The following is a 25697-nucleotide window of genomic DNA, read 5'->3' as shown; positions in this document are numbered from 1 at the left end:
TCAGCAGGATATTATGAATTGGCACAAGTAAGTAACAAATATAATCACAACTAAACCTTTGTGAAGCATTGTCTAAGGGGGTTGTTTGATAGGTAAACATTTTAGCTATTCTGATTATAATAATTTTTTATAATCTGAACAGAGTATCAGTTAATACAGTTTATTGTGGGCTTCCAGTTATCATTTGTCTTTTTAATGAAAAATGCTATCATATATGCCTTTAGGTTTAAGGGAGTTGTCTGAGGAATGTATCTTGTGTTTTACGATGTATCTACTTTTCTGGCATTGTTCTAGATGCAGTCAAGCTGTTCTGCCAAGCAGATACTGCAAGAGGATCTAAAATAGCAGCAAAATTAAACACTACAAGTGGTTACCTTCTAAAAACTCATGTCTCAGTCACTCAATCCTTTTTTTTTTTTGTCACATCTGTATCAAGAGTGCATTAATTCATGTTAATTTTTGCCTTTTATATTTATGTATCTAAGGGCAGAATTTGTGCTGCTTTGAAGATGTTTAAGTGATAGTTCTCAGAAAGTGGCCAGCTTCATGTTTTGGTGCCAGGCAAGAGTACAGGGAGAAAACAGTTTATTTGTAAGCTTGACCCGATGTGTGCTGTGGTCATTAATGCAAGTTTGCAGGTTCTCTGCTGTCATTCTGGTTAGCGAATTGCTGTGTGACTTTTGAAAATGTCAGTATTGCACTGTAACTTAATGTTGATTTTAGCAGATATGAACAAATGTAGAAAACCAGCATTTCCTGAAGCAGAGCACAGTGCAGGTAGTAATTATAAATGGTCCTGGGGAGTGCCATTGTGCTTCGCTGTCGGGGGTATTACTGCAAGGGGATGTCACGGCTGGCTGGGGAATCATTCTCACAAGCCCCACTGAAAAAAAGCAAAATGTTGGTGTTACAATTTATTCGTTAAACTGAACTTTTTTCTCTAGGTGCTGCTAGCAATGCATGCAAATGTTGAAGATCGAGGGAATAAAGGAGACATAACGCCCTTAATGGCAGCTGCCAGCGGAGGCTATGTAGATATTGTTAAACTTCTCCTTGTTCATTGTGCAGATGTCAACGCACAGTCTTCAACAGGTAATTGGGAAGCAGGAACACGAAGAATTAATAAGACTGGCACATAAGACGTGCAGCTGTTCTGAACATCTGTGGTTTTGTCTGACAGTTTCATTTACAAGAAAACACAACAGGAACTATTAAGAATAGGCTAGATACATAGCAGATGTTAGTGTCTTACCTGGCCATTATTAAAGGTGGTTTTAATATAAACTGTAATGGAAAGCACTATTCCTGTGAAAACCACTGTGGTGTTAGATGACCAGAAAAATACATGAAGTTTAGTTTTTCTCATCTGTATAATCCAAAATTACCCAGCAAGGAGACCATGGGACACATCTGTTCAAGACCAGTTGTTTCAGTCTTGCTTTTTACCAAAGAGGAGGTACAATTCTTTGAGCATTGAATGTTGTCTACATTGCTGATGCTTGACCACAGCTTAACTAACCTTGCTGAGAGTATTAACCTGCAATTGGATTCTGGTAATATTAAGACAGAATTTAAACTTTGTTCAAATTTTAAAAAAGTCAGGTGTCTGGACTATGAAATGTTCTTTTTGTCTTGATGCTTAGCCATATTAAGCAGAGCTTACCTTAAAATTGACTGTAGCATTTAAAACATGAGCCATATGTGATTAACTGTCACTTACAGTACCAGAGTTTTTTAAATTATAAATTTATTTTCATCCAGCCAGTAAAAGTTTTTCAAGGGATTACAGGATACAGTCTTAGGCAAAAGAACCCGAACACCCTCCCCTGCCCAAACTGTACAGTGAGCATGAAAATTACTCATTGATATTTTTGTGCATGTATTTGATCTCTCTTTGTGTGCTGAAGTAGGAAACACAATTATCAAAGAAAAAAATCCTGATTTGTAATATTGGCTTAGCATTAAAACTCTTTCACATTATAGTTGTGTTGGGATTTTATACCCAGCCTGAAATTATTGGCTGGAGTAACATCGCTGTGAGGTAGAAGACTGCTGCTAGTGATGTACTTGGTTTTGTTCAGAGCTGTTAAAACTAATTTCCTTTCCTATATCAGGAGTGGGTGATGGAAAGGGCTTTCATGTAAACTACTTCTTCTCTGCAGGGAACACAGCTCTCACTTACGCTTGTGCTGGGGGCTTTGTTGACATAGTGAAGGTGCTATTGAAAGCCGGTGCTAATATAGAAGACCACAATGAGAATGGGCATACCCCCTTAATGGAAGCAGCCAGTGCAGGTCATGTTGAGGTTGCAAGAGTATTGCTGGAATATGGTGCAGGAATCAACACTCACTCCAACGAGTTCAAAGAAAGTGCACTTACACTTGCATGCTATAAAGGTATGGTCTCTTGCCTTGTTTTGTGGTTTTGTTTAAATTTATTTTATAGGATTTATCTAACTAAAGCTTCCAGCCATACTTTAAATATTTTCTTAAGAGTTTTGGTATACTGGATTTTGGTTTTAAACTCGATGTCAGGAAATGCTTATCCGTGGTATAGTGATATTAAGCCTGTCTACTTGTGTACAAATGTGGTGGACATGTATTCAACATGTTGCAAATGAAAACTTGTGACTGGCTGTGTCCAAACTTGTGCTTTGACACACCACCACTCTCCTCTTCCGCCACTACCGCATCCTCTATTTCACTTAGATTCCCCTCACCAACTATCTGCACGTTCTGAAAACATCTCTGTTAGTTGTTAGGAAAATGTGAAGTTAGTTCTAACTATTCCAGTTAGTTCCTGGAACACCTGATGGGGTGAAAATGCTAGTATTATTTCTGGATACTTTTCCTTCAGTGTAATTTTGGAGGATGTCTATGAATTGTTATGTATTATGAACTTTTATGGACTTTTGACGTAATTTATTTTGCTATTTAAAGTTTCTTTATAAAGTAACTTAGTGCAATGGTAATCCAATGTGCTTCCAAGTTTTTTTTTTTCTTCCAAAAACCTCCATAAAATTTCCAACAATTGTTTTTCTCCTGATAAAAGCTTTAAGGATGTGGATTATTGTCGTAGTAACCTCTATTTTCATAGAGGTTTGGCCTCTGTGGTTAGAATTGGAGGATACATACTATGTATAACCCATCTGAAAATTTGCATCTGGATTTGTCATGGATTTCCTGCAGCATATAGTAGCTCCTTAGAGAGAAATTTCAGTAATAGTACTCCTGGTTATGTTGGATGGGCATTCTTGTTTCTTGTGACCTGAAACTTAAGAGGGTGATGTAATACAAGATAGTAGTTGACTAGAGATTTCCTGTATTATCTTTGGCAAGATGGTTGAGCTACCTTGTTTTCCTATCAGTTTATGTAAAACTAAGTTTTGTCTTGGAGGAGGATCCTCATTGAGAGGATAAAAATATGTAACTTGTAAGGGACAAATTCTAAAATGACAGAAGCCTAATAGAGTTGAAAACAAGTATTGGTAAAGTTCAGTAGAAGCTTTTAAAAATAGGGTCCGATAACATGGTATGACATAATGTGTGTATCTTAGTTCTCAGAAATATATCTGTGAATGCTATGATTAAAAAGCTTAAAGTTAATTTCCGATCTACATGAACCTATCTCTAAAAGATAATCCCCCCCCAGTGGTATGCTGCCTTGGAACACTTAAATGATACATCACTATGCAGCTGAATAAGGAATAAGCACAGTCTTTTATAGCTTGAAGTCACAAGGAAAGGTTCTTGTTGTGTAAACTTGAATTAGAGAGATCTGTCTTCATCTCATAGTTGGGCAGTGTCTTTGGGAAAGACTGTCTAAAGTCTGGCTGTCATTTTGCATTGGTATTTTTTAGAGTACTTTAAAAAGAGCAGGTTTGCAAATTATAACTCGTAAAAATTGTAATAGCAAACTATGAAAATCTAAATTATTTCATTAAGTGTACTGTCTATACTACTAAAAGTTTGTGATATTAAATGCTTATTTATTTTGATCTGTTTCATTTGAAGGCCATTTAGATATGGTTCGTTTTTTGCTTGAAGCTGGAGCTGATCAAGAACATAAAACAGATGAGATGCACACGGCACTAATGGAGGCCTGCATGGTAAATAGCGTTTATTTGTACTGCTCCCTTTTCAATGAGAGAGGAATAAAAGAGATGATAAAATAAAGTGAGCCATTGTTAACAAGCTGTTTTGGGTCTGCAAGTGAGTGTGTGTTAGTTTTTATTGTAAGAAAGCTTTTGCTATAGTTACCACAGGTGGCCAGCTTCTCAGTCTAATTGGTCATAGGGAAGAATTATTCTAATCTTTGGGAGTGTGATTTGTTTTTTTAAATGCTCCTTACGTTAAATGTAGGGGTAACTAATCTGCAGTGCAGTATAGTAGGTCGAGCCCAAGTCACTGTTTCTTTTGCAGTGTTAGAGTTAGTTTTCCACTTTTGTCTTTATAAATAAGGTCTCTCAGATCATCATGGTATGAGCCTTCCAGAAGTGCACTGAGCTTGATGACTAATGTAGTATGCTTGTCCTTTCAGCACTGCAGGAAGTGTTTTGCATGTAGAGATGGTTTGCTCTCTTCTAGGTTTCTATAAATGGTGCTGTGAGGTTTTTCTTTTGATAATAAAACAGTAGGTCAAAAGTAGTTTAGTTCTTAGTTCTTGGGCAACTCATAATTTCAAAGCAGCCATTGAGGTAAAACTTACCTTTCCAAGAGCTTCATCTTAATGAAGATTGTGCTATTGTGTCAAAACGTATCTGCAACCATTTTTGTCTAGACCTTAGGTGATCTTTTATCTATTCTTCAAGCTGGGAAACTTCTTTGAAGAAAGAACAGGGACCTTGTTTTCATAGGAAGCACAGAGAATGGAGGAAACCTAATTTGCTCCCAGTAGCCTATAATCCTTAGAAGATAGGCTGCAATGTTCCTCCAGTCTTCTGAGAGCTGGAGGATCAAGTGTTCTTTTAGTGCAATTGTGAGGTGATGATGCAAGTGACCAAGGTCAGATCATAACATCTCAAGCTGTGTTGAAGTCTTCCAATAGTGAGATGGTAATAGTATCCTTGAATAGTCTTCCCTGTATGAGAGCCTAGTGCCAATAAGGAATTGTTGGAGGGACGCAGTTGCAGTGGGTGTATGCTGTCACCTAAAGGAGGATGCAGCATGACTGCAAACTAAATGTTTTAATCAGCCCACCTTCCAAGTGTTTTTTTGGGTTGTGTTTTGGGTTTTTTTTGGTTTTTTTTTTGTTTTTTTTTTTTTTTCCTTTCACGGTGATACAGTCTGAGCACTGGGTTGACTTGGAGGCTATGAAGTGTCTCGCTTGGGGAAGATAAAGTTGTGTGGGTTGCCTGCACGTTTTCATCTCTTGGATGTTTCAGACTAGTTTGCATTACAGAGTGTGTATTGACCTTTAAAAGCAACAGAGAGGAAATTGATCCTTGTAAGTCCCAACTCCAAGTCGAATGATGGAGTTTGTTCCTTGTTATCTTTTGGCTGCACCCTTGCAGAAGGGAGCAGTTCCACCAAATTATTGTGACTTTTTCCAGTCTTCACTGTTTTCCAACTAATGAATGCTGCAAATACAGGAAGCTGAGATGTCTGGTCTCTGATCATCAATTATATTGTAAGTGCCTCTCAGTTTTATTATGTTTTGGTCAAGACAGAGTGCCACGCCTAGGATAATGCCTTTAGTTAGATGAGGTGGTTGTTGGCTTTTAGTGAGCTTCTCTGAGAACAACAGCCTGTCTTTAATTTACAGACTTGATTGCTGTCAATCTCAGGTTACTTACTACCTGCTTCGTGGTCAACTTAAGACAAGTGTTGCGTGTTTGATATCCTTCTTGCCCCCTTTTCTATAGCTCTGTGTTAGCTGTTTGAGTTACTGGCTGACAATTCTGGTGAGATCAGAATGGGGAACTGGTAGTTCGCTTGAGGTTGCTGTTCTTAATACATAAGAAGTTCTTTAATTTTGGGAACTAGTGGAATTCTTAGCTTTATAACTTTATAAATCACCTCTAGGTATCAGTGCTCCAGCCTAGACAGCTCTGACTTGAACCTTGGGCAGAGAAGTCTTCTAATGTCTTTTTTTGGCCTTTAGTATTGCCCAAATTTATTTAGATTTCCTTCCAAAGACACAACATAAAAACATCTGCTATTTGCCACTGAAATTGGCCCTTTTATGTCTTCCTCAGGAAGAAGTATTCTTTAGTTCTCTAGCAAAATCTGTCAGCATGTGTGGGGCTAGTTTAAAGAATTAATCCAGTTTAACTGTCAAATCCCTGTGCCAGGACACAGGGCTCTAAATCATCAAAGCTGGCTGACAGTCTACTCCTTCTGGAAGAACCCCGTATTTCTTTGGATGGCAAATGGAGTGACCAAGGTGATGCACCTAATACCTATGCACTTGCAGTATGCAAGGCAGCAAGTGGTTTTCTCTCCACTGGGAGATACAAAGAACATGCCTCAATTCAAGTCGTCTTCTTGGGAGTTCCCTTTCCATCCTTAAGTTACTCTATTAATTGTGTATGCTGAAGAAAGGTCTAGTATGAAATGTCTTCTGATTAGACCCTCAGACCTTCAGTGCTCTCACTGAGCACTCTTTGCATGACTTGAGCCTTCCCCCTTCATTAGGTGTAGCTTGTAGTCTGTTTCGGTTTTCCAAGATCTCTTCTTCAAATTGTTCCACAAGTTTGGGTCCCAGTTTAAGTGGGAGGGAGAAACCATGTGAGTGTTTCTTTCTTCTTTCCCGATGCCAAAACTTCCTTACATTTTCCTGTGTTCGGAGGTATTGTGGCTTTCTACAAACCAAAGTTATCTCAAGTAACTTTGAGGAGTTTAGTAATAGTTTCTTGAGAAGCTGACAGCTGCATTTATATGCTTTGATTGGTAAGGGCTCAAACAGCCTGTTCTGGCAATCCTAATTCTCTTCCCTCTATGGCAAAGATTGCTTCACCCCAAGGCAGTTTTCAGTCTCCTTTAAGATTTATTCGAGTCTTCTCTCCTCCTGTTACCTACCTCATTGTAACCCACTTCAGTTTCTCTGCAGGTATCTTTCCCAGGATCTAGAAACTGCCAGTTGGAGCTTTTTTGTCTGTAGAAGCCATGAATCAACTACAAAGAAAAAGAAAATCTTTTTTCCAATTCTTGTTTTGGGGTTTAGTCATGGAGTGAGTTTATTACTTGTGGTACTTGTTTGCTATCTGTATTACTTTTGTGTCCCAGGTATTTTGCTGGATATTTAAGAAGGTCTTATCCCATATTTCTGATTGTCATAGGAAAAAAAAAGACCAAAAAAAGGAAGAAAAAAAAAAAAACCCAATGTACATCTAGCACTTTTTTCCCTCATGCATTTAAACCTAACTTAGATGTAGGTGGAAACCTAAATGTCAGTTTAATCCAAGAATTGCCATAACTATGTCATAAATTGAACCATCATAAGTAAAAAGACTCTGTCTTTTTAGGATCATTTTCAGACCTAGTATGATAGTGGTTGCAACTACAGCATCAAGTGACTTCAACTGTTTCTGATTTTTGTGTTCACCTTTGTTTTGTAGGATGGACATGTGGAAGTGGCACGCTTGCTTTTAGACAGTGGTGCTCAAGTGAATATGCCTGCAGATTCATTTGAATCTCCGCTCACTCTGGCTGCTTGCGGTGGACACGTGGAGTTAGCAGCTCTTCTGATCGAAAGGGGAGCTAACCTGGAGGAAGTTAATGATGAAGGTTATACTCCTCTAATGGAAGCTGCCCGGGAAGGCCATGAAGAGATGGTAGCCTTGCTACTGGCACAAGGTGAGATCACTGTCATTTCTTGAGTGTTTGTTATGAAGAATGCAGTGTTGACCGTTTGCCATTAGGTATTCTGTGCAAATTCCTCTGATGTAGTGTGTGGCTGTCACTGCTCATTGCTGTAACTGCTGAGCAAAGCTACAACACCCAAACTGTGGAGGTGATGAGCATTCACTTTCCTACCCTGTGTCTGGTCAGTTAAAATAACAGCTATTTTGTTTCCTAGGGGCAAATATAAATGCACAGACAGAAGAAACGCAGGAAACAGCTCTTACTCTGGCATGCTGTGGAGGGTTTTCTGAAGTAGCTGACTTCCTTATTAAGGCAGGAGCTGATATAGAACTTGGTTGCTCGACACCTTTGATGGAAGCTGCTCAAGAGGGTCATCTTGAATTGGTGAAATACTTGCTGGCAGCAGGTATGTGTACAGTGCAAATGATCTAGCCCACAGATAGTATAGAGTCGATGTTTTTTATGATTTAGAAGATACTTGGGCTTGATGGTGGCAGTGTTGTAACAAGAAACTGTATTTCTCAGATACCTTAGCAAGAAGGAAAAAAGCATATGTTACACCTTAATGTTGTTTGATACTGTTAACAGAGGAAAGTGCCTCATGGAGCACTAGATTCTGTTGCATATCTAAAAAACATCAAGGTTCATTAGGGACATTGTTTCCAGCTAACTGCATTTAGGACAAAATGTTAATACAGATAATGCTCATTTTTATATGTTACTCCTGCTTTGACTGAGCCTGATGATCTGCAGTCAGTCGCCCTGAATAACCAGTACTTCAGGAATTGTGCCCTGGGAAATAGTGTGCAAGACAGATTCTGGAATGTGCTGAATTTCTGTGATGAATGAATTTTACTAGTACATTATACAGTAGTAAAAATTAGATCTTGCTGGAGTTGGGGGAAAATTACACTTCAGTGTTCATCTGTCAGTTTAAAGTTGGTAGAGACTAAAGTGCAGTAATACTGCTTAAAATAATAAATAAATAAAAAGGAGCTATGTTTTGGAAATGTTCCTTGTTACAGGAGGTGATTTATTTGTACGCTCTTTTCTAAGAATAAGCATAAAATTGTCTGGATTTGTAATTCTAGAAAGTAATGCTCCCTGCTCATCGAGGGACAGTAACAACTGTGTCTTTGTGCAGTGATACCAGCATGTGACACCTGTCACCAGCTCACTTGGAACACTGCTTGCACTTCACTTCTGATAATGTAGAAAGTTAATTGAGGAGCCTTGTTTTGGCATCAGGGAGTCTCTAAATATATCTCACACCTTGAAAATAAGAAAATAGCGAATCACATTGGCATTTTTTTGAAGAATAATGCATTACATAGCAAGAATCATGCATAGTTTTCATGTAGCTGGCATATATGAAGCTAGTCAAATTATTTCAACAAAATGGTTTTAAAGCAAATGATTTTCAAGAGCAGGGAAGAAGTGAAATTTGTAGAAGTGTATGGTCTTGTAGTATTAATACTAATTCAAGAACATGCATTTTGTCTGGTTTTCCTTGGCGTGCAGCTCCCTGTCAAATGGATAGTCTAGACAACTGTCTGGATTCACTTTTATTTGTTGTAACAACTGAAATCTTCATTGCTGTAGAGGGAATGTAGGAATAAATGAGCATATAGGTTTAAGTGCTTAGGTTGCCAGTCATGCCTTTTCCAAGCCTAGGCTTATCCCCTCTCCTCAGAGTATTTTTACTATGAGAGCAATTTTTACCATGAGAGCAATGCCCTTGGGCTGTGGAAGCTCTTGGTCAGTAGGATACAGTTGTTGTCACAGATAAAGTGCCTTGATTTTTGTGTTTATCTGATATGAAATACTTGATAAGGAGATGTCCAGTAAGAAAAAACTAATGTTGTGTTTCTAGGAGCTAATGTTCATGCCACAACAGCGACAGGAGATACAGCTTTGACCTATGCCTGTGAAAATGGACATACTGATGTTGCAGATGTGTTGCTTCAAGCTGGTGCTGATTTGGTAAGACTTCTGCTGCACCTTGTGGGGAAAGTACTTTGGTTTCAAACTGTATGCCAAAGCTTATATACTTACAGAGCAGGAAGATGATTTTAGTAATTGAGATTCATATATGGGTGTGAAAAGAGGCATGAAAGAAACTTTTTAAAAACCTTGCATATTCTGTTTGGTCTAAAAAATAAAAATTCTTATTGAGTAATCTTTCACCCATTAAGTGAAAAGTTTTAGCAATAGCTTACACTTGTGACGGTTGATTATCTTTATTTCGGTATAATCCGTAAGTTTAATTGTTTAGCAGGTTATATTTCTGTGTTGCCTTTATTCATTATGCTACTTTATTATTCCCAGACTCTTGTGGATTAGAGTTTACCTGCTCCACTGCTCTGAATTTAAAATGTTTTAGTATTAGGAGCTACTACTTCTCTGTTTTCGTGTTAGTTTCTAAACACTGAGCCTCTCTAACTTCTTAAAACTACAACACAAAAAACCCCAAACTAAGCCTTTTAAATGACCAGCATATTATGATCTTTTCTTTGTTCCAGAACTCTTTCCTTTCTTGTAACTCTTGGTTTTAGCATATTGTTTTCACAGTGTTTATTTTATGTAATGCATTTAATCATAACTAAGTTGTTTACATAATTGTCTTGACTTTTTTCGTATTATGTAGTGGGAGACCTAAAACGGCCTCTTCATCAGTTACAGGGATATAATGTTTGTTTGACTTTTAAGCAGTAGAAAGCAATTTGATAACATTAGTCTTCTAAAGGAGTTTAGGAGCTTTATGTCTAATAAGGCATAAGCAGGGAAGATTGTTCTTTTGGTTGCCTTTTTGTTTTTTTTCTCCCACTATTCTCCCTTCTTTTTCCACACTCTCTGCTTGTGTGGTTTTTTTGGTTTGCAGAGGGAGTTGGAGTTTTGGCTGGATATTTTAGGGGGTTTTGTTCCTTTTAAATGATAAGAATGCCAGAAAAGTTTATCATTGAATTTGATAAATCAACATCCTCAGGAAGTCACTTAAATTTCAGTCTTAAATAAAGTATTTTATTTTGTCAAGTTTATATTTACAAATATAAATACATTAATGCTGTAATTGTGAATTAATAATACTTCCATTCTTCTTTGTGAATATACTTTTTTTTCAGGCCTTCTTAATTCTTCTGCAGTAAAATTCTGCTTCATATGTTCCTACCAGGGAGGAAGGACATGTTAATGGGGGGGTGTGTGTGTTTGTGGCTGTTTTGGCACGCCTGCTGCACTTTGCTCAATTCAGTATTGGGTATGGAGCATCAGCCACTGTAGTAGAGGCAGGATAGGTTTTGGGGGGTTTATTGGGTATTTAAAAAAAAAAAAAATTAAGTATTTGGTTATATAAAGGTATAATCCATGAAGTATCTCATAGTGAGGAGCAAAGCCTGAAACAAAAAAATACAAATTGCTATGCATAAACTTTTAAAAACATGCAAGGTTTGCTGCTTAAATATCACTTCAAATTATTAGAGTTGTGTCGTTTTTATTTTTTTCCTCTCATCACTAAGGTGAGTAGTGCTTGTGGCATTTAGCATCTTGCTGTGATCGGTATTGCTGAGAAAAATCTTGTGCCTTTCTGAAGTAAAGTTTTATTTTACTGTATTTTCTTGTACTGCCAATCAAAATGGAGAGCTGTCAAGAAAAATATAGTAAGGAAGCAAAGGAAAATTGCACGTGAAAGGGAGACATGCCATATAAATCTACCGGTTTTGAGTTCTGATTGTAAGTAAATGGGGAAATGCCTGAAAAACTGCAGCAATGCTTATGGCAGGTGCTCCCGGTTTGGAGCAGTTTCCTTTCACACCTCTGTGTTGCGTTGCTTTGTTAGAAGTTGTAAGCTGTTTTGAATAAATTTGTTATCTTTGTAATTGTTCTAAGGAAGGTTTCTGAAGTGTGTTGCCTTACTGCTGGAGTATGAAGAAAGCTTCTTTGGTAGTACTGTGGGAGATTATTCTTCTAGATGTCAATTTTCGTTAATAATTCAAATGAGGTTAGATGATTTCACCAAGTTATCGCAGGAAGTCTGTGGTGGAGTAGGGAATTTTATGCAGATCTGGACTTAGACCTCTGGTTGGTCTATCTTCATCTGTCTAGTTAATTTTGCTCTCCTTTTGGAGTTCAGACACAGCAAATGAAAGTACATCTGCAGTTGCTTTTCTTTCTTTCCTTTTTCATCCTGCAACTTCAGTCTTTCCTGGGATTGCTTTCACCGATGTTTCATTGTTTTCCAGAAACCTTCTTTATACCTGAGGTTTATACCACAGTCACTGAGGAGCTGGACGTATAACCAACTCCCTATTGTGGAGTGGTCCTTTTTGGGGAAAATACTGGTTATGTCTCAAACAGTAAAATAAAACAGGGCTGAGGGCTGTTCTCTGATTGCAAGGACAAATGGCACCCGCTGAACCCATCCATGCTGGGCAGCACTGGGCCTAGCAGGTCATTGAGCCTGGGGCTGTGCCCCTGTGTCTGTAAGAATGTCAGTTGCAGCCCACCAACGTGGTGTTTTCTTAACGCAATACTGGGAGCATACATTGGACACCCGTGGGTTGTGGGATGAGGTCTTGAAGGGGTTCTTGAGGGTGCAAGGCCTCTGACGTAAGTGGAGACTAACTTAATGTCACATTTTCCATGCTGCTCGTTGGGAACAGTCCCTGGTGACCTCCAGCACTGTGGTTCTTGACAGGGCCAGCACTGTGCCAGGGGGGCTGCAAAGGAATAAGCAGTGTGAATGATCAGTGATCCCATGCCTAAGCCTGTCTCCTGGCCCTGTTTTATTTATCTGTAGAGATGCAGTCACTGCTGGATTTTGCTGTTGTTACTTCATTGTTTTGTGAGCCACCTGCATATTCTGTTTTCTTCCAGACCAGGAAGGCCAGGAGCATAGTTTTTGAGGATTTTTCTTCTCCCTGATTCTAGATTTAGGAAGGAAAGTTGATCTTTCTTCCCCAAATGCTCTTGAGTTAAAGGAACAATAAACACTGGCTGTCAAGATCTGTTGCGATCAGTTCTCCTGTTTCTTCCCAATTCAGAGCTTTATACCATGATTTGGAAAGCATATAATCTACTTTAAGACCTCAAATCTTTCTTGACTTCTCAGGTCTCTCTTCAGTTGCCGGGAGGTCAGGACTGAGGGGGATTTGAGGTGCAGACTTTGAGACTGCAGGTGTGAATAGGAGCCTCTTTCATGCTGTGTTAGCCAAATTGGCAGAGGGCAAGAGATATTTCTGTCAGGGAGTTTCCTGTATTGTGCTCATCGAAAACTGAAGTCTTCCAACTTTGCTGAAGTTACCTAGCTCACTCTACTGAACTGATTTCCTGTGTGTTGCTCATGTCCAGTTGAGGTTTTCTCAATCTCAAAATAGAACCTTGCGCTAAAGTTTGAGCATGTTTTAAGATGAGGGTGGTGAGACACTGCAACAGGTTGCCCAGAGGAATTGTGGATACCCCATCCTTGGCAAAGTTCAAGGTCAGGTTGGACGGGGCTTTGAGTGACCTGATCTAGTGGAAGATGTTCCTGCCCATGGCAGCAGGGGTGGACTAGATGGTCTTTGAAGGTCCCGTTCAACCCAAACCATTCTATGATCATTATATGATAAGTGATCCTAGTCCCTGGAGAGTTTTATATGAACTGGGAGCGATTATTACCACCACGTGTCAGCACAAAAAGGCTGCTGTTCTTGCAAGTAGAAAATGGGAACTCTTGCTTTTCAGGGACTGATCCTCTGGCCTAGATATCAAATATATAATTCAGTTCAAGAACCAGTGAAGATCTTGAGAGCTCAGTTAGATTCATTAAGGAATGTGGCTTTAGGAGAACCAGGAGAACTAGAAGAAAATGATGGCTGAGATGAACTTTCTTCGGTTTGTGGTTAATTTTTCCTTAAAACTCTGCAGTGGCAAGTTATACTGGAAATGAACAGTGTCAGAGTACACGCTCATCTGTTTCTGTCGGCTGGAGAGCTGCTCAATTGTTACGGTATTTTGATGAATTTGTATCTCCTTGTGACTAATTGTTTATGAAGTCTGGCTTGTTATCAATTATTCTGATGCTTTTCTGATGCCCTTCTTTAAGGCATCTGTCTTTTCCATGTCCTTACAGGGACAAAGTTGGGCTGTCAAAATCTGTAGCAAAACTAGCTTGGCAGGCCTACACCTTTACTTGTTAATGTATGCATTCTGAAATCGGCTTGCTTTTGCCAAGTATATGAATGACTTAATATGAGGCACATCTGAAGACTTCAGCCTGTGATCCCATCTGTGCCTTAGTTGCATTCTAGTTCCTTTATCGCCTGCAGGGCTAGAGACTTTCAGGGTCTTAGTCTGAGCTCCTGCCACTGGACCAAATGTAAATTTTACTTATTTACAAACTTTTTTATGGGGACAAAACACCTACTTTAGATTTTGTGATTAATAGGAGTAAAGTTTTGGAGATTAGAACTCTGAAATACAATTTGATAAAAGCATTTTTTCTAAGCAGTGGTATGGTTTAATAGCTTCAGGAAAAAATAACCAGCACTTCAGTAATACAGTTATTTACCTGTGTGGTAAGGATTTGCCTAATCTCAAAGGTGAGAGGAGACTTTTGTTTTTCCTATGAGAGTTCTCTTTTTTTTTTCTTTCTTCTTTTTCTTTATGTCTTTACTAGCAGTTACCTTCATCTCAAAGCTTGTATAAGGTAAGACATGCATGGTGCATGTATACTCCCACAGGAACTAGGTTAAGGACTGTAAAGCTCATAAAGAGTATTGGTGATATTTAACGAGAGGTAATATCCTGCTTTTAAGCTGTATACCTTTCTATAAACTAAAAGTGCCTGTTTGGATGCCTATTCCCTTTTAATGTAGAATCAGACCTGGATGAAATGCTGCACATTGGAGATTCCATTCTCCTTTTTGAAAGCGAGACTGCTCTTGTCAAGGTGGTTGCATCTTTGCCTGTTTCAGTGTAGCTGAAAACAAAAGAGAGATTGTTCTTTTTTGGACAGGGAGAAGATCCCAGCTTTTCTCAGCTGGGAAGTACAGAAAAGAGTTTTAAATTGGGATTTTCTAATCTGGGCTGCCTTGCAGCTGTACATGAGGAACTGCACAGGAGAGTTGATCTAGTGATGCAGTTTACCTTTCTACTACAAGATATATGGGTGTTTTTATGCTGAAATTGAGAGATGGAAGAGAACCCCTGAGGGCAGCTTCATCCTTGCATTCTTCTCATTTTACACTGTCAAGTTCTCCCCAAAGCTTTTTTATACTTGTTAAAATTCCACGCGTGGCTTTCCTTAAAAGACTTAAACTGCCTACTTGGCATCCGTATAACTCCAGTTGTAATAAATAAATAAACAAACACAGGCATGCAGACTACCTCTTTATTCTTGCCCTATGACAAAATATTTTTAGACGGATGTTTTTTTGTCATTGCAGGGATCGTTGCTTTGCCTTCAGCTGATAACATCCCCTACACTAACGTGACTCCTTAATTAGAAACTCACCTTCCTTTATGTGTGTATGATGCACTGCGTGTTTGATGCAGTGTGCATAAGGCAGCATTTAAAAATCTACAAAAGTAGCCAATACTTTATGGTTTTGAATGAAACCATGCTGAAGGTAGCTATGTTGTCGTTACAGTGAGGGATCTGAGAAGCTGTCATGTTTTTCCATATTGTTTCTTGAACCATCAGGGGAAGGTCAGGGATTTCAGGTCTTTTTAGACTTGGCTCTCAGTCTTCTACAAGTAAAGCAAAAGCTTGTAGGACATGTGAAGCTAATTTTTGTAGTTAACACCTTTTGGATGTTGTGTTGCAGTCTCTGGATGGTGCAAAGTACAATGAAATCCTCTCTTTTGCCAGTAGTGAACAAAAAGTCATCTTGTGTTTAACGAGATGCTGTATATGACCTTTGTGCTCTCTTCATGAATCTGAATGGCTTGTGGTAGGAGTCTTAACTGGCGAGAGCTGCATTGCTTGGTCTTACCTTTGAGCTTGCTTGCCTAATTCCAGCAAAACAGAGTTTTCAGCTGGTGGATCTGATTCATTTAGGTTCACATTCCAGGTCTTCATGACCAAGAACAACATTTATTTGTAGAACAAGAGCCGTGAGTTCTTCTTTTTCCTTCCGCAGGACAAGCAGGAGGACTTAAAGAAGACTATTTTGGAGGGCATAGAGCCGGGCAAGCATCAGGTGAGGTTGCCCTTTGATGCTTGTAAGCTGCAGCCTCAGGATACATGCTAACAACAAGCATGGCTTTAAGGCATCTAAATTTGTTCAAAAATACAAAGACTCGCTGTGTAGACTAGACATGTCATCTTTGTCCTGCATTTTCCCTTCTGTTGGGTTTTCTAAAACTCTCTTTTTAAAAAACAGTATCAGCCTTCACAAATGCACCAAGTTATCTCATTGAGTCTATTAGCATAAGTAGCTGTGTTAAACCTATTGGTATGTATGTAGCTTCCTGTAAGGTCTTCCCTTTTCAGATACTTACTTTAAACTAGAGGCCTAGTTGAGCTTTTAGGTGCCTCTGAAATACTGGTTTGTATCTCTGGAAGGTTATCTGGGACAATTAGGTTGGTGACTGCTAGAATACTGTTTCTCTTGATAGGAGTTCACTCTTGAAAATTAGGAAAGTGGCATAGTGTTAACAACTGTATTGTTTGGCTATTGTCTTGCACCAAAAACTTTGTCTAAATCATTTTGCTTAGAATAACATTTAGATTTCAGTTAAATATTCACTGTTGCTGTGGATGAGAGAGGCTTGTTAAAGAATTGAAGAGAGCAGTTGGACCTTTACTTTGAAAATGCAAATTTTGTTCTAGAACTTTTAAATAACATACGGCATTGGAAACAAACTCGAAAAAAATATCCTAGTGCATAAAACTTGCCAAACATGAATACTTGTGAACCAAGGAGAATAATAGGGGGGGAAAAGCCCTTATGTAGCTGATCTCTGCCTAAAACAGAGAACTCGAAATCAAGGATAAAAAAAAAGTCAGTGATTGTCATAAGATGCTTCTGATGACACTGCTTTTGCTCTGCTCTCTGAAGTATTGATTTGTCTAGAAAGGAAATAATTATTACTGACTGGATTCTCATCTCCTTTTTGAGTCCCAGTGGAAAAGGTGCAGATAATGTAAACTCTTACCTGATTTGGGTAATACTTTTGCTTTCCCCTTCCTTCCTATCTGGTATCCAAACCTACAGAAAATTCTTCTCAGGCATTCTTTTTATTCAAGCAGAATTAGCAGGAGAGTGCATCACTCAAGTGTTTAGAGAATGGCTTTTCTAGTCAAAGCTGGCATAGGTGTTCTCCTTTATACCTCTTTCTGATTGTACTAACTGCAATATTTCTCAGGATTGGAGCAGTGAAGAGAGACAGAATACTGTGGTGAGTCCTACAGTGCAGATAACCGGGGAAATTGTCTTTGGAAATGAGTACTCCTTGCTAGTTTTTGTTCTTAGAAAATAAGCATTTGCATATACTCCATATTAATACAAGGAAGAAGTGCGTTGGAAAGCTGATGGGGGATGCTTTTGGACAGCTTTCATGTTCTCTGTCCTGATTTTGATTATCTACTGCAGCTAAAATAAAAAAATCTTTAAAATTTATGGCCATTCTAGGTAAAAGAAAGGATGTGAGTAGAAAAAGGCATTGCACTGGCTCAGCTTCTTATTCTGGCTTGTTCTAGATGCTTTCCCTTAAAGCTTGAGTTGATGCTATCTGCTAGCCTTTATTAGGGCTAAATAGAGTGCTGAAGTCATAGAATTAATTTAATCTTAAAATAAAATATGCATTTCTATCTTCTGATGTGAAAAATACCATCAAAATGCAATAACTTTTGAAGATCTACAGCAGGTGGGCACACAAATGGTTTAGTTTGGCTGGTCTGATGATGTGTATGATACTGCAAGTATTTGAAGTGTGTAATAGTTGAGGATCACGTTCTGCCTGCTTGATGAAGTGACAGTTGGTTAAACTGGGCAGAATAACTGCATTGCATTTAAATGAGGAAGCCTCCTGACATCCGTGTTGAAGTCTTAAACAGTGAAGTCTGTTAGGAGTAGAGAATGTTGCAAATAATGATATGTTACTGCTAGTTATCTGAAATGCTGCATCCTGCAACACAGGATGGCTTTTCACTATCTTGAATATAGCTAAGATGACCTAAAATAAATTTTGCTTCTTACCAGCTTTGGTGTTGCATCAATGGGGATTTAGACATGTGTATTAAATTGCTTGGGCAGTAATGTTCTGGTCCTGCTCAGCGAGTGAAATGGTGTTCAGTAGTTCTTTGTATCCGTAGCTGCTTTGTGAGTGATTTGCCGGCAGTACCAGGGGTTTACTGTGCATAAGGCAAACAGCAGCATCTGGCTTTTTTATTGGCAGTGGCTGAGGAGGGAAGAACTATGCCAAATACCAGAGTAAGCATCAGAGCTCAAGGGCATGCTACTAATTCTTGCACATCATAGGGCCACATACTAACATAATTAGCTTTACATGTCTTGCAAATATTTCTGACATGCAGACAATCCAAAAGCATGCATATATTTATTGACAGCTAAGCAGTCATTTGCCCTGGGAGTGGAATGTACTTATTTAAAAAAAAAAAAGAGGTAACTTCAGTAGTAAGTCCGTAAGACTTCCTATCTGCCTGCTCACACTTATGCATTATACTACCAAGTAAGCAAAGAAATAAGAGCACTAATGTGGAGTTTAAATATGTGTTAAAGCGGTGCACAATAATACAAAATTCTTAAGAAGGCGCAGGAGCAGAGCATTTCCGTTCTTTCCAAAGAGCATAGGAGAAGGGTAGCGTAACCCCTGTTACGGCAAAGGATTGGTTTGTATTTTCTGCATGGGGTCAGTCTCCAATAGAAGATCCAGTCAAGAGATTTCTTCCTCGAGTGTATGAACAGAAAGCTGACTTAAGGTGCAGCTTGCAACCAAAGCAAGCCATATGTCAAAGGACATATGCAGAGTTTTCAGCAATACTATGGGAAGGAGTTGATTTGTTCTGTTAAATCTATTCTTGTCCTTTTATATTTTTAATAGCAGTATCATCCACTGTCAGTACTAAATGTTAACTTTTGCTGTCAGATATACATGCCATTCCAGAAGTAAATAGTGAATTTAGAGCTTGGCTTCCCAGATATTTAATTTAAAAAACCCCATGGTCCTAGTATATTATGGATCAGACTGAATATTCAGAGCGCAAATACAAACACTCCCAGGAAGATGATGTTCTCTCCCCTTGTTTCTGTGGGAGGGTTGATTAGTCAGCATTCTTTGTGGTATTGATCATGTCTACATAGCAGGCAAATTTTCTAGTTCTGTAACTTCTCTAATACAGTTGTATTCAGCCACATCTTTCCAGTATTCAGAAACTTTTTAAATTAGAAAATTGTTCTTGTTGCTCATTCCTTTTATGTTGGTTTGTATCATCCTTTTGTCTTCTTTCTGCTTTATTCTCCAATCCTCTTATTCAGAGACTTTTTGTGACCTGCAGTGATTTGTCTCATTTTTATTGCTGATCCTCTTCAGCGTGTTTTAAAAATGTTGTCTGCACTTCAGACATTATTGCAATTTTAAAGGTCTGGCATGCAGCGTGTGACAGCTCTCAGAACTGTTGCACATCAGTTCATAGTTACTTGTATACTTCCTGATGCTGGATGATATTTGTGTTAAATAGTAGTTCCTTTTCGAGGAGGAAAGAAGATGTTACTGTTCTCAAGTATGTTACGCATCTGAATATTAAAATAAAAAGGGGTATGTAAGTAGGGAAACTTCTGTGATAACAGTACGGATGTGGTATTAATGCTTTTTGACAGTGTGATTCAGTATTTAAGGTAACATGTAAATTGATTCCAGTCAATTTATATTGATTACAGTCAGCTTATAAGATAGATCATCTACTGAGACATGTAATTCTGGTCCCATGGTCCCATGAGATAGTTCAAAAGCTGAAACAATGGTATAATTTTTGCCCATTTATACATCTGTTATTTCTTCTTTACAATAGGAGCATGAATCTGAAGGTGGGAGAACCCCACTAATGAAGGCTGCACGAGCTGGTCATTTATGCACTGTGCAATTCCTTATTAGCAAAGGTAATATACTAGTTTAAATAACTAATTAAAAAACTTTAAAATACCACTTTACAATTCTGCATGTTTGTGATCCTTCTGGCAAAATTAATCTGGTTATGTGTATATGAGCATTTGTCAAACCATTAACGGGTTTTTGAATTTCATTTAGTTCATGATACAATGAATCACAAAATATTTTGCTAGTTACTTTTCCTGCTCTGTTGTATAGATTAATAAATAGATTTGAAGTAGTTTCTTAAAAAAAGCACTCCTTCCTTCAGAAAAAACACATTCTCAAGTACTGTCTGAAACAGTAAAAATTGCATGATGTAGTGATGCTGATAAGTGCTTAGAATGAAAATTCAAAAGTTGTGCTTTGTACACCATACGTGTTCCCTCTCTCTTACCACTTACGAGGCCTGCTGTTGCTGTCATTACTGCCTTGTCTTTACAAGATGAGGAGGATGATGTGTAGAAGCCATCAGTTATTCAAAATGCCTTGCTTTTACCCCAGAAGTGTGTGTGTGTGTGAATTAGGAAGATTAGAAGAGAAAGTTTATCTCTATCATCAAGTACAGTATTTTCTGGAATACTTTCTTTTGAAAAGAATTTCCTTGTGTTTAATTCTGAAATCTTCTCTTTATAGGTGCCAATGTTAACAGGGCTACAGCTAATAATGACCACACGGTGGTGTCGCTGGCATGTGCGGGAGGCCACCTGGCAGTTGTTGAGCTCCTTCTGGCTCATGGTGCAGATCCTACTCATCGGCTCAAGGTATTGACTTAAAACTATGCATTTATCATAGGTACTGAAAGAACCACGTAGTTGATTTAATGGACTAGTAAATGTGCAATTTTAAATGGTCTAATTCATATCTTGTGTGCTACACCAGATAGCAAAATTCATCTTCTGGCTTTTTATTTCCAAAATCTCACTTCAGGATGGCTCAACAATGCTCATTGAAGCCGCCAAAGGAGGACATACAAATGTTGTTTCTTACTTGCTGGATTACCCAAACAATGTTTTGTCAGTTCCTGCAGCAGACTTGTCTCAGCTCACACCTCCATCTCAGGATCAGTCTCAGGTAAGGCATAAGGAATTTTCCTTAAATATCACCATGAATGTTGCAAAGAAGTACTTCCTTAGTAGTTAACTTCTGAAGTTAATTTAGATGTGAACATATACAGTGGAAAGAATTTTAAAAAGTCTATGCGTTTGAAAATGGTAGAGAGTGAGAAAGCCGACTGATACTGTCTGCAGTGTCCTGAAGAGTGCATGAGCTTTGTTCCCTTTCCTGCTCCTTAGATGGGATAGTCCCAAACCTAGTATCTCAAAAAAATACTATTTTCCCGGTTGTGTTTGCTCAGTATTTTGTTTCAACAGTTCTAAACCCTTGTGACAGCACCCCTCAAATGTTGTTGCTGATTTTGGTTATTATATGAAAGAAAATACATTGTGTAAATTTAGAATTCTGCAGGCTGGAGAGGTAGCTTTCCAGTGGAGTTAGTTGATTAAAAGCCTAAAGATGTTAACAGTTTTCCAGCCTACGCAGCCTGGAATTTTGTGAAGAGTAACATAGTTAGCTTTGACATATTATCCACAATAAAATAGCATGGGACAGGACATACCAAGAGGTAGCATAGCGTACACAGTTTGGGAGGAGTGGAATGGAGGTCTGCTGTAGAAATGTATCTTTGTGTTAACACTTCAAGATCTGGTCCATTCAAAAGGTTTTTTTTACCTGAGTGTGTGTCTGTGGCTTTGTTTTAAGGTTCCACGTGTACCGGTGCATACACTTGCTATGGTTGTACCTCCCCAGGAGCCTGACAGAACCCCTCAAGAGAACTCGCCACCTCTCTTGGGAGTGGCGAAAGGTTAGTATGTCGCCACTCGGAGAATATATGCAATTTGGACACTGATAGGCTGGGGACAATTTTATTAGAGCTTATGCATAGTATAGTCCACTCCATCAATTCTTGAACACCTCTAATGAAGTATAACTTAAAAGTATTTTATATAGTGCACAGTTTTTGCTTATTTTCTTGTATTCTACAGTATAGTAACACTGGTTATTCTAATTTTATTATGCTTATTCTGATTTATTAGAACTATGCTTATTCTAATTTTTTTGGAAGAAAATGATTGTGGTAACTGCCGTAGTGCAGAATGATGAAAAACATTAATAAACTCTAGGTGTGGTGTTAACTTTTGAATATTGTACATTGGTCATCTAGGATAGTTGCAACTATCATCCATGAACTTGATATATCAACTTTTTTCTGTTCCTGCAGTAGCAATGCAAACGTGTTGGCGCTGTAAAATGCCAATGCAGATTTTTCTTGTATTAGTAATAGTACTCTTGTAAGTAATCATAACATCAGGGTTTTTTCTTTGAACATGGTTGAACTGACTGATTAAAACTATTTGCAGTCATTAAATGGCGAATTTAGCAGTTCGTTTCCGGCTATGGATTCTGTAACAAATTCATGTCTGCTAAGTCAGCTCAGAAAGCGAAGCAGATTCTCAAGTGGAAAGTTACAAACTGCAGCTCCTAATGATTTACAGTTTTGGACGGGTATATTAATATTATAGTATCCAAAGCTCTATTAGCTAGCTTTACTTAATTCCTTTATTCTGGAAGTGCTCAGTGCTTCCTAAAGCAAACAAACAAACCCCAGGGGCACAAACGAAGAGAGAAAAAAATTGTGTACCTAATGGTGTTTAAGTGTGCAGCCATGGCGCTCTCTGTGCATATATGCCATGTGTGTGACTTCTCAGATGCAGTTACTGTATCATTTTCCTAGGATGTGCAATGCTTGATATTTTGGATTTCATAAAAATGACTACCAAACAAATGAAAAGAATACGCAACATCTGGTTCAAATAAAACAGCAAAAAGCTATATATTAGCACGTGTGCCCTTACAGTTAAATAACTATTAGTATTGCGAAGTGGGTTAGTGTTCTGGAAGTACATTTTGTGATGCATGGGAATCAATGAGAGATTAGTTGATACTGAGTCGGAAGACTAAAGTTACAAGGTTATAGTCTCATGTTATTTAATCAAATTATGAAAAGCAAATGATTGTAGCTTAAGAAATGGCTCTCATTAAAAACTTACTGCAAATGTCAGCACATATTTTAGGCGCGTTTTTAGCAATACGGTATTGTTGGAAGTGGCACAGAGAGATCTAGTTGTTCTCAGTGTTTCAGGACATGCTTCATGCATGTCAGCGAAACTAATCTGTGATGCATTGCGAGAGATGTAGCAATCCAAAATGTGGCATTGGGCTGATGAAGCATTCCTGAAAACTTTGTGTGCAAAGCTCTTGTGTATTTCAGATCTTTAGGGGGAAAATGGTATTTTTGTGATAAACACTGTGTGGCCGTTGTAGTGATATCACTCTGCTACTTTAACTGCGATAGTTAGTGCTCTTTGCTGAACCTCCATTCTTAACTTGTTATACACACGTGGCTTTAATATACCAGACTTTCATCTTTGGACTTCTTGGGAGACGAGGGGCAAAAAAGGGTGTGAATAAAGGCGTGTTCATTATTTCTGGGGCGGGGGTGGGGGGGGTGGCATTCTTAAGTTCTTACGTTACAAAATTGTTTATCCTGGGGAAGACAAATTTCTTGCCTTCACAGTTAGAAGTAGCCCCCTGAGTTTATATAAAAACTCCTAACTATTTGGAGGAAGGAGAGGAGCACCTAGCCTTCTTAACCTCCGTGCAGTCTGGTTTTCAAGGACCTGTATTAGTTTTGCAAGACATGCAATAGTAACAACTTGTTTCCTGAAGAGTTCTTGGCAAGTTGAGTGTAAAACTAGAATACATTTGTATGTTATTGTTATGATTCAAATATGGTGTAAGGTTTTTCAGGAGGAATTTATGGTCTAATTTTGAATTACACTGTTATTCTTCAGTGAAGTAAGAAGGCATATGGAATAGTTGCCATTTGAATAATTATTTTGGCAAAGGATTTAGTATCAATGTTTAGCAACTGAAAAGAGAAACACTTTAGAGCTGACAGTGAATCTAGAGAGACTCAGATAAAGGTGATACGCAAAGGTAGTAACCTCCTAAAGAGCTGAAGAAAAATCAGGTGAAAGAAGAAGTAGAACTAGTTCACGGGACTGAACAGACCTCAACTCTTATATGCTTAGGAAGGATTGTTTTTAGTGCACTATATTTAACATGTGTCTGTTGTGTCCATGTAAAAGAGAAATCCCAGTGAAGTTCAGCTCTTTGTGCTTTCGTGGGGAGAGGCAGGAGATCCCTTCCTTGGCATTTTGTACTTGCTGCTGCCCTCACTTGAACGCAGTCAGGATTGCTCAGCAGCCAGCAGCAATTCTGATGCAGCAGCTCAACACAGAGTCTTTTGGCTAGAAAAAACAAATGTGCTGTTTCTGCAGGACCACAGGGTCTCTCCTGCTTTACGCTGTGAGGGATGTAAAGTGCAATGGCCATGATGCAGCTCCAAGTGTCCCTGCATCTCGTTCTCTGGGGCGAGGGGGTCTCGGTGCCCAGCACATGAGGTAGTCAAAAGAAATGCTGTTGGGTTTCTTCAGGAAATCAGCTGGTGTAATAGTGTTGCCGTTGATAATCTTGTCTAGTTTGTAAATGCAAACCAATGTTTAATAAGAGTGGGATCTGAAGCTCCCAGCAGTGTTTGTGATTCTGCCTTAGTCTTTCGCAGAGTGTGCCTGGTGAGTGCAGTGGCTTGAACCCATGGCTTGTTTTTAGAACATTATTGAAAAACAACATGCTTGTGTAACAAGGGGATGCTCAGGAAGTCTGTGGAAAGCAGCAGTATTGTTTTCTTAGTCAAAATATTTGAACTATGTAAGGTGGTTTTAAACATGTCAAAATTTAAAGTAGTCTATTTTTGGAGGCTGAGGTATCAGTTATTTTGTACGTTTTTCTCCAGATTTGTTTTACTTCATAGATAATCTGAAATTGTGCTTACAAATGAACTAACTGGCCTTAACTGAGTGCTTAAAACCTATCAACATGCTGTCATTAGACTTCTCCAGTGTTGTTTTTAAATGGGCAGTAACTTGCAGCGTTTCTCATTTGGGGTGCATGTTTTTTTAGAATTCCAGAAGACCTAATAGACTTAAGTTTTTCACGTGAAAGCTGCTCACATCTGCCTTTGATCCCTGGGAAGGAGACCAGAGTTCCCTTAAAGTTGAGTAGGATTTTTGGAATCTGTAAGCTTTTTAAGTTAGACCTTCAATATACGGTATCCCCTGTATCCCCGTGCTAAATTTAAGTCTTAATGGCTCGTAGAAAGGGAAGAAAAACAAACTCCATGTAGCTTCAATAGCTACAAATTCAATAAATATTTTTTACTCTAATATCTGACTTCTGTGCCTAACACGGAGTTATATACTGGCAGAGATCTTGTACATTCTGTGATTTAATTGAAATAGGGGCCAGGTTAACGGTAGAACTAGAAAGATTATATTGTTCTCATTGAGGTGAAGGCATTAGAAAAGCAAGCTGATATTCTTGCTTTTCCATTCTGACTCCTTTCAGACTTCGCTATTGCCCAGTCCAGCTGCCTGTTTGTTGTTTCATGTGCTTCAATGTCTTCTGATTAACTTTTCTCATTTTCTTCGTATTTTCTGCCTGGGTCAGCAGCTGACCCAGTTATCTGGGATGAGATACCAAGTGAAATGTAACAGTCCGTGCCTCATGGCTTTCTAACTTCACTAATACTTTCTTAGTAGACTTAGACTTGTTATTCTTTTATGCAGTGCAGGCAGATGATTTAAAAACAAGACATGTGTAGGTCCCCAAGAACACAAG

The 25697-nt window shown here is 38.5% G+C and overlaps 1 protein-coding gene across 1 annotated transcript in view; it reads left to right on the top strand.

Moving 5' to 3' along the window:
* Positions 1–25697, top strand: part of LOC104083054 (ankyrin repeat and KH domain-containing protein 1-like) — a gene marked incomplete at its 5' end in the record, with an annotated part of 78381 nt that overhangs the window by 31153 nt on the left and 21531 nt on the right. The window contains 11 exon segments of the mRNA XM_009586415.1: positions 1–27; positions 945–1092; positions 2163–2396; positions 4014–4108; positions 7559–7796; positions 8020–8211; positions 9679–9788; positions 19819–19906; positions 20532–20659; positions 20826–20969; positions 21657–21759. The exon segment at positions 1–27 is cut by the window's left edge and continues 151 nt beyond it. Coding sequence (XP_009584710.1) covers positions 1–27; positions 945–1092; positions 2163–2396; positions 4014–4108; positions 7559–7796; positions 8020–8211; positions 9679–9788; positions 19819–19906; positions 20532–20659; positions 20826–20969; positions 21657–21759 — 1507 coding nt within the window.

Source organism: Fulmarus glacialis, unplaced genomic scaffold (genome assembly GCF_000690835.1).
Source record: "Fulmarus glacialis isolate BGI_N327 unplaced genomic scaffold, ASM69083v1 scaffold6811, whole genome shotgun sequence".
Taxonomy (NCBI): domain Eukaryota; kingdom Metazoa; phylum Chordata; class Aves; order Procellariiformes; family Procellariidae; genus Fulmarus; species Fulmarus glacialis.
This window is presented reverse-complemented; position numbering and strand designations above follow the sequence as displayed.